The following is a 12311-nucleotide window of genomic DNA, read 5'->3' as shown; positions in this document are numbered from 1 at the left end:
AATGAAAAGAAGTCAAAAGGGAGAATAATGTCAGAACCAAAGTAACAAAGTTTAATTACGTGTGAAATAATCGTATTTTTATATAAATCTATCGTATACCATTTTCTGGTAATTTGCCCTTAACTAAACTTAAAACTGCAAAGAAATCTGTTCTCACTCTTTAACCTACGCTATCAAGGTAGTGTAAAGGTATCTGTAAACAAGAAATACACACCTAATTTTATACAAATTTACTAAGTAAAGAAATATGCGTAAAAAGTGTTCAATACTATTGGAGAAGTTTCGAGTAAAATGGGAAAGAAAGTAAAGGCTTCTGTGGAGTTCTTTGTTCCTTTAAATAACACAATTGCACAGCTTGTAGTAGGGGTTTCTACTTTTATTTAGTCGTACTTTCAAAGTCGTACTTTTGCTTTTGTCAATAATTCTTTTAATGCAAAAGAAATAGCTTTAAACTCTTCCTGCAAAAATTAAGGTAATCCCCCATTGGCATTGGGAGTTTGATAGTTACAAGTTTTTTTGAAATGGAGAGAGAGTATCTGAGACACATTCTAGTTTAGATTTGTATATCATAACATGTTATTATATATATATATATATATATTCTGATTTTGAAGAACTGAAGGTCTGAATGACTACCCAAAAGATCTCAATTGCTTGAAAACCCACTAGAAAACAGATGACTCTCCAATCAACATTGCCCGAAGCAACCAGTGCTGCGAGCGTACCATCAAAGTTATGCAAGAATTGCACGACTCCTGCCGCAATAAGGACAACCTCCCACTGAGATTCATCCTCTCTTATGACATTATCGTGAATGTTTGACTTCCTTGTGCGTTTGATGATCCTATATAATGCTGTATGCATGTGACTCTACAGCTTGTGTTCAATTTTGTATCTGCTTACAGTGACTTTAAAAACTTGGCCAAAAAGCTTATAAATAAAATTCTTAAAATCATTTTGTGCGTGAGGTTTTTTTTATGAAATCGCCTTGAATGTAATATTTTATTTGATCTTAAATGAAAGCTCATCAAACTATGATACAGGGAAACGAGGTTGTATAAAAGTCATCACCCTAATATATATATAATATGTTGTTTTAGCTTAAAGGCGAATAAAGCAGGGTGATATGCAAGTGAGCTCTGTAAAAATGTCTTTTTTGCTTTATTTAAAAAAATAATTAAGATAACTATTTATATTGCTGGAGCTTAGAACAATTTTCCAATATTAACTTCATTTGATTAGTTACAAATAAGCGGTTTTATTGCCATATATCTGAATGTTGACATTGAAAAATAAAAAGTTTAAAATACTGACATGAAACTTATTACCCATCTCTGGGTTTGATGAGTTTTTGTTAAATAAAACTAGAAGTGGAAAAACCAAATTTGTATTTAACCTCAAAAGTAAACATCTGGAGAGTAATAACACTGCTTTTAAAAGAAATTTGAACCATTTTTGGCTTTAAAATAAAATAATTGTACTCACCGACCATGTGAATTTCAAGAGTTACTGGTAACTTTGAACCTTTAGTGAGAAAGATTATACTCAGAAAGTTAGTGAATAAAAAAAAAACAGAAATTTTTATCTAAATCGCAGTAAGAATACAAACTTCCGGCTAGTTGCCCAACACAACCCCGTTTAACAACATTTTGCTGACATCATGACATTTTATTCATTTTACGTTCAGCCGGAGCATGGATGGTGTTTTAAGAATGTTTAGATTTCATTTAAGGATGGTTACTTTTCTCTGGATTACGTGGTTATTATACGCTGTGTGTATTTAACCCGTGCCCATATAAATGCACAGTCAAAAGTTAATTATAAAATTATTACTCAATTTTTTTCTAAATTAAAAAGACTTTTTGTTTTGTTTCATTGCTTTTATCTATTAAGCACAATTTTTTGCTTTTTGTAAGAGCTAGTTATTACAAAAACAGAGTTAAAACACCCATACAAGTGATTCTGCTCATAAATAGGACCAATTACAAAAATGGTAAGTCACTGCCTGAGATGACTTTAAATTTTTAAAAAATTTTTTCAAGAAAATGTAATTACAAGTTACTATATTTTTCACATTTGTATATTATTTAATGTAATTAAATAAAAAAATGCCTAATATATATTTTTAAATAACCATAGTGTGTAAAAGTTAATGAAATAATTCAGTAAACTAGTACAGATATTTGAATTTTCATTAGTTTATGTTGGCTAGACAAAGCACACTATACCAAAATGCAGTTAAGGAGCATGTTTTTACAGATCAAAACAAGTAAATCCTGTAAGGTCTATATATTTTTATTAGCAGATTGACCTATATATTACCAAATTTGTCATTTTTATAGTGGCAATTTATCTTGCTGTTCAGCAGACAAGGCAAGGTTCGTCTGCAGAAATGGTATACCACATTCCCTGTAAAAGAAAAGAAAAAGATAGTTCGAGATCTTCTAACTACAATTTTATCAAGAAAGCCTAAGATGTGCAGTTTTCTAGAATACAAGGATATGAAAATTTGCTACAAACGGTATTAGCATTTTTTTAATCATATGTATATGGTTCTTTTCAAAGAAAATATAAGAGCCAAGGCAAAAAATAGTCTTATGGCCCTTAGAAATAAAATATGAAAAAAAAAAAAAAGCTCAAATAAAATTGATTAAATTATTTCACTGAGCCTTATCACCTTTTCGTATTTGCAAATTCAGATATTATTTTAGAATAATCTTCAGTACATGCTATTTTATGAGTAATACTAAGTGTCATGAGTTAATATAGTTGCCACAGTGCTAAAAGCATATTTTCTTTACATTAGCTTTAAATGTAGGCCACTGGAATTAAGAAAGCTCTAGCCCCACTTTTTCTTATTACTGAGCATATATTAGGGCTGTCTTATATGCAATTTTTTTTTTCAAAACTAGCCAAACTTAATTTTTTCCCATTCCACTGAGCAACACTCAATAAATATTTTTTACAAAATTTTAGTAACTTTTATAGTCTCATCAAAGCCCCTCAATTCAAGCCTTAGTTTTCTGTTAAAACAGTATCTTTTTTTTAATTAAAAAAAAAAAGAAGAGATGTATTATCATACTATAATTATTATAATGACTTTGATATTAAATTAGTGAAATCATTCCAAATAAAAGCAGCTTGCATAATATATGCTAAAATATCAAGTTTAGTCATGTTAGTCCTGTACTTATTGGTTAAAGTTTTGATAAAATAAAAAACTGTCTTTCTGAATGTTATCATTGTTGTTTGATTGCCAAAATCAGTATAACACTGCCTTTGATTTTCCATGAAGCAACTCTCCTTTTTATTCTGAGTCACTAGTTGTAATGGTGGCGAATTCCAAAATCAATTTCATACTCTGTAGTTTTATTTACAATCTTTAGGTTTTTTGTATCCTGGTTGCTCTGCCCACTGCCAAATTAGTTTAGCAAGCCAATCTGTATTGATACTAATATTGCTGGTTTGTGTGTTTGACTCAGGTCCTAGAATATTTGACAAGCCTGGTTTACCAAGACAAAAGTGCTTGGGTCCTGGAATTTCTAAGAACACCTGGTCTTGTCTCACAGTGGAACTCAAATTTCTTAAAACAGCAAATAGAACTACCACTTCGGTCAAATAACATCTGTGATATCTTGAAAAGAATAACACAGAGATTTCATTGTTTATTTGTTGTAGTCCAAAAGTTTGATGTTTATCTCCTCATCCAGCAATTGTTTAGAAAACTGCTTTTATGTTAGTTTTTATTCAACCTAGTGTTTGGAAGAGAAATATATTAATCTTATTTGCCAGAAATATTAGGAAATAATTATTTGCCAGAAATATTGGCAAATATTTATTTGCCAGAAATATTAGGAAATAATTATTTGCCAGAAATATTGTCAAATAATTATTTGCCAGAAATATTGGCAAATAATTATCTTGAATGTGAAAAAAGAAACTCAATATCTTCACCCTATTGTCAACCTATTATCTATGTTTACTTTTCTGTCTCTTTTTAATCTAAATAGAATCCAACACCTTTCTTTTGGGCACACAGAAGTTTGGATTTGATAGTTTTCTTTATAGCATCAGGTGAACCATAATAAGACAATCCAACTTACCAACTTTAAAGTTGGCTCGTTTTCTATCAGGATTACTTTTGCATTTCTTAAATTCAACAAGCTATTTAAAAGAAGAGGGAAGCAATGAAAAAAAGATTTTTTCTGGATATTTTTCACAAAATATTTTTTGGATTTTTAAAATATGACCTGAATGATACTCAATATCATTATTTCAGTTTGGTTGTTATGAAATTTATAATAAATGCATGGAATTTAGCTACAATTTTACAGAAAAAAAGGGCTTGTCTTGAGGGACTTTGAAAGTGCTTTGAAGGGGTTTAAGAAAAATTATGAAAAATTTCTAAAAAATATTTTTACATTGTACCTTAACATTAGAGTGCAAATAAATAGTATAATATTAGTCAAATCCTCTTTTTTTTTAGTTACGCAAGCTTATACTTTGTAGTTGGTATAGAAAGTGATGATAATGAGCTGATTTGTTTAGAGATGATTCACAGATATGTTGAACTTCTTGATAAATACTTCGGAAATGTAAATTGTTTTTATTACTTAAATTTCTTGAACTTATCTAGAAATCTTAATAACCTGTGTTGAGATTTTTAGCTAGTTCATATTTAATTTTTCAATTTACTATATAACTATTAACTACATAATTTTTCAATTTATTATATAACTGTTCTATTTTTGTTTTATTACTATTTTTATTATTAATATTTTAAACCTAATTTTAAAAGTATAGTAAGTATATATTATACTTTTATCAATACACATATATCAGTATCACATATTGTAATCATGATCATCATGATCATCATGATCATCATCATGATCATGATCATGAGCATCATGATCATGATCATCATGATCATGATCATCATGATCATGATCATCATGATCATCATGATCATCATCATGATCATCATCATGATCATCATCATCATCATCATCATCATCATCATCATCATCATCATCATCATCATCATCAAAAATAATGGTATTAAGTTTCTTATCATAAATCTTATAGGCATTGGTAATTATAATCACCATATACAGCCAATCTATAAATCTATAGATAATGAAAGTATAAAATTGAGCTGCTGCACAATTCAGTCTATATATATATATATATATATGTAGATAGTAATTTCATATACCAGGTTTTTGGGTATTTCTTATCTTGGATTTAGGTGTGCGAATTGGATATTATTTTCAACTTTGAAAAGGTATTTCTATTAACATATTTATATTTATTATTTATTATTAGGGAGTTCCTTATTTTGTGACAAAAAAATGTTTTTAAAACACAAAAAGGTGTGTCTTAAAGAATAAAGAAATTGTTTTTATATCACAAACCTAAAGTAAATAATTAAAAAAAAAAATAATAATAATAAAAAAAACAACAGATCAAATGATCAGTGTAATTTGTTCTAATTTGCTGAAAAGCTGCTGGAAATTTAATTTTGGCTATAAAAGTAAAGTTTTTTTTGATCTTCAGCTAGAAATAGAAATCCTTGAGTGTATACTTGGCAAAATGAGTCATTCTAACACAGTATTAAAATAGTATAAAAACTAATAAAATGATTAAATGGATATGTAAAGTTTATTATTTTAGGGTATAAAATTTTTTAAGGTTTTATGTTTTAAAAATGCATTTGCAGGCTTACTACATGCTTGATGAACTGATATTGGGTGGAGAAATCCAAGAAACAAGCAAGAAAAGAGTACTGAGTGCCATCCAATCTCAAGATTCTTTACAAGAGGTGAAAAAAAAAATTAAACAGTTGCTCCTTTATAATCTTATTGGTCACCTTCATAAGATCATTGCTCTTTTATTGATTTCCTTCATAAGATCATAGGGATTGCTCTCTAATCTTAGTGATCGTTTTTGTGAAAATAATTTTTATTATATTTAACTAAATGTAATTTAATATTTAATTGTATTTTTCTTTAGGATAACGAAATCAAGCAAGCCCTTGAACAGATAGGTTTGATGTGATGTATTTTATGGGAAGATTCTTGATCAAGGAAAGACACAGTCTGCTTCATGAGTTTTATATGATTCTTTAAAATAGTTTTAATTTAGTGAGCCTTAAGATTGTTAGAACAATAACATCGTTTATGCAGCTCAGTCATTACAAGATATTATATAGATTAAGTTTTTAAAGTAAATGAATTTCAGATATACACTTTATTGTAAAGCAACAACAAATAAGTATTTTATAAATTAAATTAAATGTAATATATTCTTGTCCTTTTATTTTTTCATTATGTATATTTATTTTATTACAGAAATATAGTTTAATCAAAATTTCGTGGTTTTAAATTTAGCTTTATTCATATATTGTTTTTGCTATAACAAAGTTAGCTTTTCTTAATAATATTACTACTGTTAAAAAATATTCAATTTTTTTTATTGAAACATGATTTACACAAAGGAAGTAAAGTCTATTTACTATACCGAACTTGTGTATGAAAGGCTTATAAAGATACTCTTCATTTTCATGTGTAAATACTATAATAATGTTATAAGTACCATAATATATGCTATAAGGAAATTATTAGGTGTGTATTGTAATAATAATAATGCTACTTGTGAAAAAGTGCATTAAACCTTTTGAGTAACCTGAATATTATGTGTTTTCTTTTTAGTTTTTAAAACATTTTTTTCTCTAAGCTATTTGAAGGTTTACAGTCTAAATATTTGGTTTTATTAAAATTATAGACTTTTGTCTTTACCTAAGAATCCAAGTTTTTATAAAAATAAATTTACTTTTTGAAGTTCATAAGTTCATTTTTTCTTTTTTTAATACTTTAGATAATTGTGTTAAAATTTTGATGAACTAAAGTTTAAATAAATAACTTTGTAAATTTGATGGTTAAAGTATGGAGCTGTTCAAGGTTGAAAGATATGGTACTGAGCAGGTTTATAGCTCTTGTTTAAATATTTTAAAAATTATTCCATTTTTAAGGAAATTAGTTCAAGACGAATATATTATTAGCTCATCCTTTGTTTTGAATAACCACAGAGAAGATGCAAGCATAATGTTAAATATCTACTATCAAAAACGATAAAAAATTGAAAAAGAAGTTAAAATAAAAATTTGCAAGTATTTATTAGAAGCTTCAAAAAACTTTTGTCTTTTGATTTTTTAGAGTTTTTCTCCTGATGAGCAGCTGCAAACATTGAAAGCAAAAATTGAAGAACGAAAAAAAAGATTGTTTCAGACTATTAATAAACCAAAACTAATTAATGAGCCAGAAAATATTAATGAACCAGAAATAATCTCTAATTTGGAAGAACATACAAATTTAAAGAAGAAAAAGAAGACAGAAGATTCAAATAACAATGAGAGTGCAGAAAGTAAATTCAACAACAATAAAGTTACAGATAGTTTAACAAAAAAAAAAACAAAAAAATGTTTAAATGCTGTTGAGATAAAAAAAAATCAACCAAATTCTTTACAAAGAAAATCACTAAATGAAAATGAAATAGCAAATGATGTTTTTACGGATAATTTAAACAAAGATGGTAATGAAGACATTCCTAGTCCTAAGTCCCTTCAAACAGGTGAGAACAATCTTAATCTTATTGAAGGAGATTTTAAAGTAAGTAATATTAATTGTGAAAGTTTCAGAACATCAGATGATCAAAAACTTTTTCCAATACTTGGCAAACAAAAACATGTCAAGTTGCTTGCACTCAAGCGAACATTGCCACGATGGCTATCTGAGCCAATGGTTATATCAGCCAGTGTTGATACAGAAAAAGTTTCAGTTGTAGATTCACTTGAATATTTATCAGAAAATACTGTAAATAACTTAAAAATGTCAGGCATTGAATATTTATTTCCTGTCCAAGCTGCTGTTATTCCTTACATTCATTCTCAAGTTAAGATGCTGAGATTTCCACCAAGAGACATTTGCGTGGAGGCACCTACAGGTAGTGGTAAAACTCTTACTTACGCATTGCCAGTCATAGAGTGCTTGTCCCATTATATTGTCAAAGAACTTTATTGCTTGGTAGTTGTGCCTTCCAAAGATTTAGCTATTCAAGTGAGACAAGTGTTTTCAACTTATACAAAGGGAACTAATGTCAAAGTAGGGTTGATTTGTGGTGCAAAAACACTTGAAAAAGAAAGAACTAAACTCGTCTCTAAAGGGTATTACATAATACTGTCACATAAAATTCATATCTCATTTTTTAGTGTCTTGAGAAAGTGCACTGTTCTTTTTTAGACCTCAAGGATATATGAATATGGTTGAGATTCTAATTGCAACTCCTGGACGATTGGTTGACCACTTAAAAAGTACAAGTGGGTTTTCATTAAAGCACCTTAGATTTTTAGTGATAGACGAGGCAGATCGATTACTGAGTCAAAATTACAGTGGATGGTTGGAGGTCGTTTTAGCAAGTGCACACTCTCTTAGGTTGAGATTTTTTCAATTTTTTTCATAGTTTTTTATTTTTTCAATTCAAAAGATTTATAAATTATTTTATTGATAAGGAAGTTAAACTCACGCATAAATTTTTTTTTCTCCAAATGGTCTGCAACTAGCTATCGAACTCTTCATCATCATTTAACAGTTCAAAGATTTCAGAAAAACTTTGCTCCTCTTCAAAAGTTCCTTTTCTCTGCTACTCTCACTCAAAATCCGGAGAAACTTGCACCTTTAAAGCTTCTTAATCCAATATTATTTACTTCGAAGCTTGATCATCCAAAAACAACCCATTTAAAAAACGATGGATTGGTAGAGAACGCAATAGGTATTGTTTTATATTAAGATATCTAGAAATTTATGGTTCAAATTCCAATTATGGTAATGGCTTAAATTTGTTATGTTTTGCTTAGAGACACGTTTTGTTGTGCCTAAACAGCTTGTTGAAAAAATGGTTGTTGTAAAGGAAGAACTGAAGCCTTTGGTGATTGTTCATCTTATGCTGAAGTTAAAATATAAGAGAGTACTTTGTTTCACCAAGTCAGTTGAAGCTACTCACAGGTTGTTCCCTACTCTATTTTTATCAGTTTGTATCTTTTAATCTTGAACAGTTTAAAATGAGTTAGTATCCTAACCAAAAAGTAAATAATCTTGATCAATGAGCACAGCTACAATTTTTTCTAAAACAAATTTTAAGTGGGATTAAATTTCAAATAACTAGATAGTGCGCCATTTCGACATTTATTATTTTTAATTTCAAATAACTAGATAGAAGGCCATTTTAACATTTATTGTTTTAAATTTTTAACGGAAAGCGTAGCCAGACGATAGGCCAATTTTAAACAAATAAAGAAACATGTAATATACCAGTTATGAGCAATTAAACTGAAATAAAAAACTAATTGATAAGCATAGAATACCCATTCACTGCACAAAATAACTCTACAAGCAGATAATCATCAGTCAGATGATCACAATATTTATCAAACAGATTAATCTTCATACGGTGGACCTAGTGGTATTCAGATCAACAGGCAGCAAAAATTTTGAATTATCAGTAGTAATTTTAATTCTATTCTCCGTTATAATTCAAAAGGAGATTGAAGATTGCTTTCAATATTTCGGTTGTTTCTTTTTCACTTTCATAATGAAACGGTTACTGTGTAATACGTTAAATTCTTGTAATTAAATGGCTTTCGCTGCAAAAGAAATACTCTAAGTGTTCAACTGTTCTGCTTTAGCAAGATCTTTTTCCTTTGCAAACCAAATTTTATCAAATTGACTTCCATTAATTGAAACGTGTTCTGTGTTAAAATTAAAGTTGTCTTCGAAATATCCTTGCTCCATTCTCGTTAAATACTAATTTGAAATGAAAAAAAAAACTCAAAAGTTGATAAACCAAATGCTTATTTGCACACTACTATGGGCGATTTTCATACAGGCGGATAAATTTTCACAATTTTTACGGGGTTTTTGGAGTTTGTGGTTAATCAAAATATGTTGTTAATTAAGATTTTTCAAAATAATTACCAATATTTTAAAAGGGTTTAACTTTTTGTTGATTTTAAAGAAATAATGATATCTTAAAAACTATTAAACTTAGAACTGTGATTCCAAATAATAAAATCTTAAATACAATTTGAACTTCATAACAGGAATAATAAAACTTCATAACAGAGATAATAAAGTTTGAACTTCATAACAGATTATAAAATTTTTGCACAAGGTACACTAAAAAACTACTAAAAAAAAATTTAAGTTTTTATTTTTATTCAATTTTTCTTTAAATAAATTTTTTGTTTAAACAATATTACAATACAATAAAAATTGTAACTTAATAAGTTATATGGTTACATAATTTAATAAATTATATGGTTACATAATTGTTAACAAAATATATAATCACATTATTATACTTAAAGGACAACATAATGGTTCTGTGTCAATATCATCACAAACAAAATCTTCAGTTTTCTTTTGTTTTTTTCACCATCCAAATTGAATTGATGAGTGGGTCTGATTCATTCATCTCGCAAATGAAGACATCATGTAAGTTGTTTTTTACCATCCAAATTGAATTGATGAGTGGGTAATTCATTCTTCGGGCAAATGAAGTAATCATGTAATTTGTCTATTCTTGATTGTGTTCTGGTATGATAGGTATGAAGAATTTTAACGATTCGTGCTACTGTATTTTTCAAAAGTGCTAGTAATTCTACTCTTATTTTCGATGAAGTTTCTTGAATCTATTTGTTAGAAGGGGCGCAGCATTTTCTCACTGCAACACTAAAACACTGTAAGGCGAAAATCTAAAAAGTATTTGGAATTCTTCTATAAAGAGATAACATAAGAATAGCTTAACAATTTAGGAGTGATTTAGAGCTGTCATGAAATTATCATAACTTTTTATTAAAAATTTTTACAGATCACTTTCATAAATTCCTAACATTATAAACTTACAGTCAACCGAATAAAAGTTATTTCTTACCTGTAAAGCCACAACATTATGTAATGTGTGCCAATCTTTAAAAAGCCACAACATTTAATATGTAATGTGCCAATCTTTAAAACTTTTAATTGAAATATAAAATTTTTAATGTTTTCTCTAAACGTCAATTATGTTTGGATAAATACATTTAACTCTGAAAAAAATTGACAAAACTTAACTGTGGAATTTTTGTCCTCCCCATGTTTGAAAAAAAGTCCAAAATAAGTTGATACACAACCTGTAAAAGGGCTCTAACATGTTCCTAATCACGTGTCATTTTTATTTCAATTGCGTATATTAAAATAACAGTAAAAAATCATTGTTTTGTTTCCAGCAACTTGAACTTTTTTAAGATAAGAGCAATAAGTTAAAATTACATTAGGTCTTTAAAGGTTGCTCATTTACAAGGTTTAATAAAGAAATAGTATGCTTTAGTTTGGCAATTATAATCGTTAATATCTCTTTCTAGGCTTCATTTGCTTCTGCAGTCTATTGGGGGATTTACAGTTGCTGAGTTCTCTTCGAACCTTACGGAGACGCAACGCAAAGGAATCATTCGAGATTTTAAAAAAGGTTCTATCGATGTGCTTATTTCTTCGGACGCCATGGCTCGTGGTATGGATATTGATAATGTTAATTTGGTGGTAAACTATGATTCAGCTGCGAACTCTAAGACATATGTTCATCGTGTTGGAAGAACTGCAAGAGCTGGAAATCGAGGTAAGTTTTTACTGATAGAATAACTCGTAAATAGTTACCAATTTTAAATTAGTTTTTGTTTCCTTGAAAAACTTCTGAAGGTTTTTCTTTTTTTCATTTTTTTAGGTGAGGCGTTGACTATTCTTACCACGAAAGAGGTGTATCATTTCAAAAAGATGTTTAAAGAGTTGTCTGGTGTAATTTCGAAAATGAAAATTACGGATGAAGAGTTGCTCATTTATGAAAATCAATACGAAAAAGCTCTTTCAGATCTGCAGGAAAAAATATTTTCTGAGAAAAAACTAATTAAAGCAAATTCTAGACGGTTTAAAAAAGTTTGAAAGGTCATTCGTTAAAAAAATCGTTCTCATTCTTTAAAACAATTGCTTTAAGTCTCTGCAAGGTCAGTTTGTTCTGTAAAAGACTTCTTCCATGAACTTTAACCTTTTTTTTTTAGCAATATAATAAAAGGAGAGATGGAAACTTTAAATCTTGCACAACTAAAAAATATTTACATAGAAAAAATAATTTTCTTACAACGATTAATCAGCATTTTAAAATTATTTGCGTAATAAAGTGCTGTTAGTAAACAGAATTTTTTTTTTTTTTTTGTATAATTTTAT

General features: G+C 28.3%; 2 protein-coding genes across 3 annotated transcripts; both read left to right on the top strand.

Annotated features, from left to right (window-relative positions):
• The first annotated feature begins 1853 nt into the window (after nt 1-1853).
• On the top strand, nt 1854-6271 carry LOC149881820 (AP-1 complex subunit sigma-2-like). The gene is made up of 6 exons (XM_090066148.1): nt 1854-1993; nt 2343-2521; nt 4487-4595; nt 5252-5287; nt 5723-5824; nt 6016-6271. Exons 1-6 carry the CDS (start codon nt 1991-1993, stop codon nt 6058-6060), a joined length of 474 nt encoding a protein of 157 aa, XP_089922274.1. The 5' UTR covers nt 1854-1990; the 3' UTR covers nt 6061-6271.
• Nucleotides 6272-6855: 584 nt separating this feature from the next.
• Nucleotides 6856-12278, top strand: LOC149881819 (ATP-dependent RNA helicase DDX51-like). Of its 2 annotated transcripts, none has more exons than XM_090066072.1 (7): nt 6856-6986; nt 7218-8224; nt 8301-8492; nt 8621-8829; nt 8915-9062; nt 11459-11709; nt 11815-12278. In XM_090066072.1, the coding sequence occupies exons 1-7, from the start codon at nt 6948-6950 to the stop codon at nt 12027-12029; spliced, it is 2061 nt and encodes a 686-aa protein (XP_089922198.1). In that variant the 5' UTR covers nt 6856-6947; the 3' UTR covers nt 12030-12278. The 2 variants fall into 2 exon arrangements, with proteins under 2 accessions (XP_089922198.1, XP_089922199.1); XM_090066073.1 differs by having other exon boundaries at nt 6858-6975.
• Nucleotides 12279-12311: the final 33 nt, after the last annotated feature.

The sequence above is a fragment of the Hydra viridissima genome, unplaced genomic scaffold, assembly GCF_058129835.1.
Source record: "Hydra viridissima isolate aposymbiotic clone 2 unplaced genomic scaffold, HvirCarnegie_v1 scaffold_11, whole genome shotgun sequence".
Lineage (NCBI taxonomy): Eukaryota > Metazoa > Cnidaria > Hydrozoa > Anthoathecata > Hydridae > Hydra > Hydra viridissima.
Note: the sequence above shows the minus strand (reverse complement) of the source record. Positions and strands in the feature narration are given on the sequence as shown.

Bases quoted from the DNA above. Each gene is read 5' to 3' on its own strand.
- LOC149881820 (XM_090066148.1), top strand. The intron at 5,288-5,722 runs GTATTTCTATTA...ATGCATTTGCAG, and splicing joins TTATTTTCAACTTTGAAAAG to GCTTACTACATGCTTGATGA. The intron at 5,825-6,015 runs GTGAAAAAAAAA...ATTTTTCTTTAG, and splicing joins CTCAAGATTCTTTACAAGAG to GATAACGAAATCAAGCAAGC.
- LOC149881819 (XM_090066072.1), top strand. From the start codon at position 6,948: ATGGAGCTGTTCAAGGTTGAAAGATATGGTACTGAGCAG. The intron at 8,225-8,300 runs GTATTACATAAT...GTTCTTTTTTAG, and splicing joins ACTAAACTCGTCTCTAAAGG to ACCTCAAGGATATATGAATA. The intron at 8,493-8,620 runs GTTGAGATTTTT...GTCTGCAACTAG, and splicing joins GCAAGTGCACACTCTCTTAG to CTATCGAACTCTTCATCATC.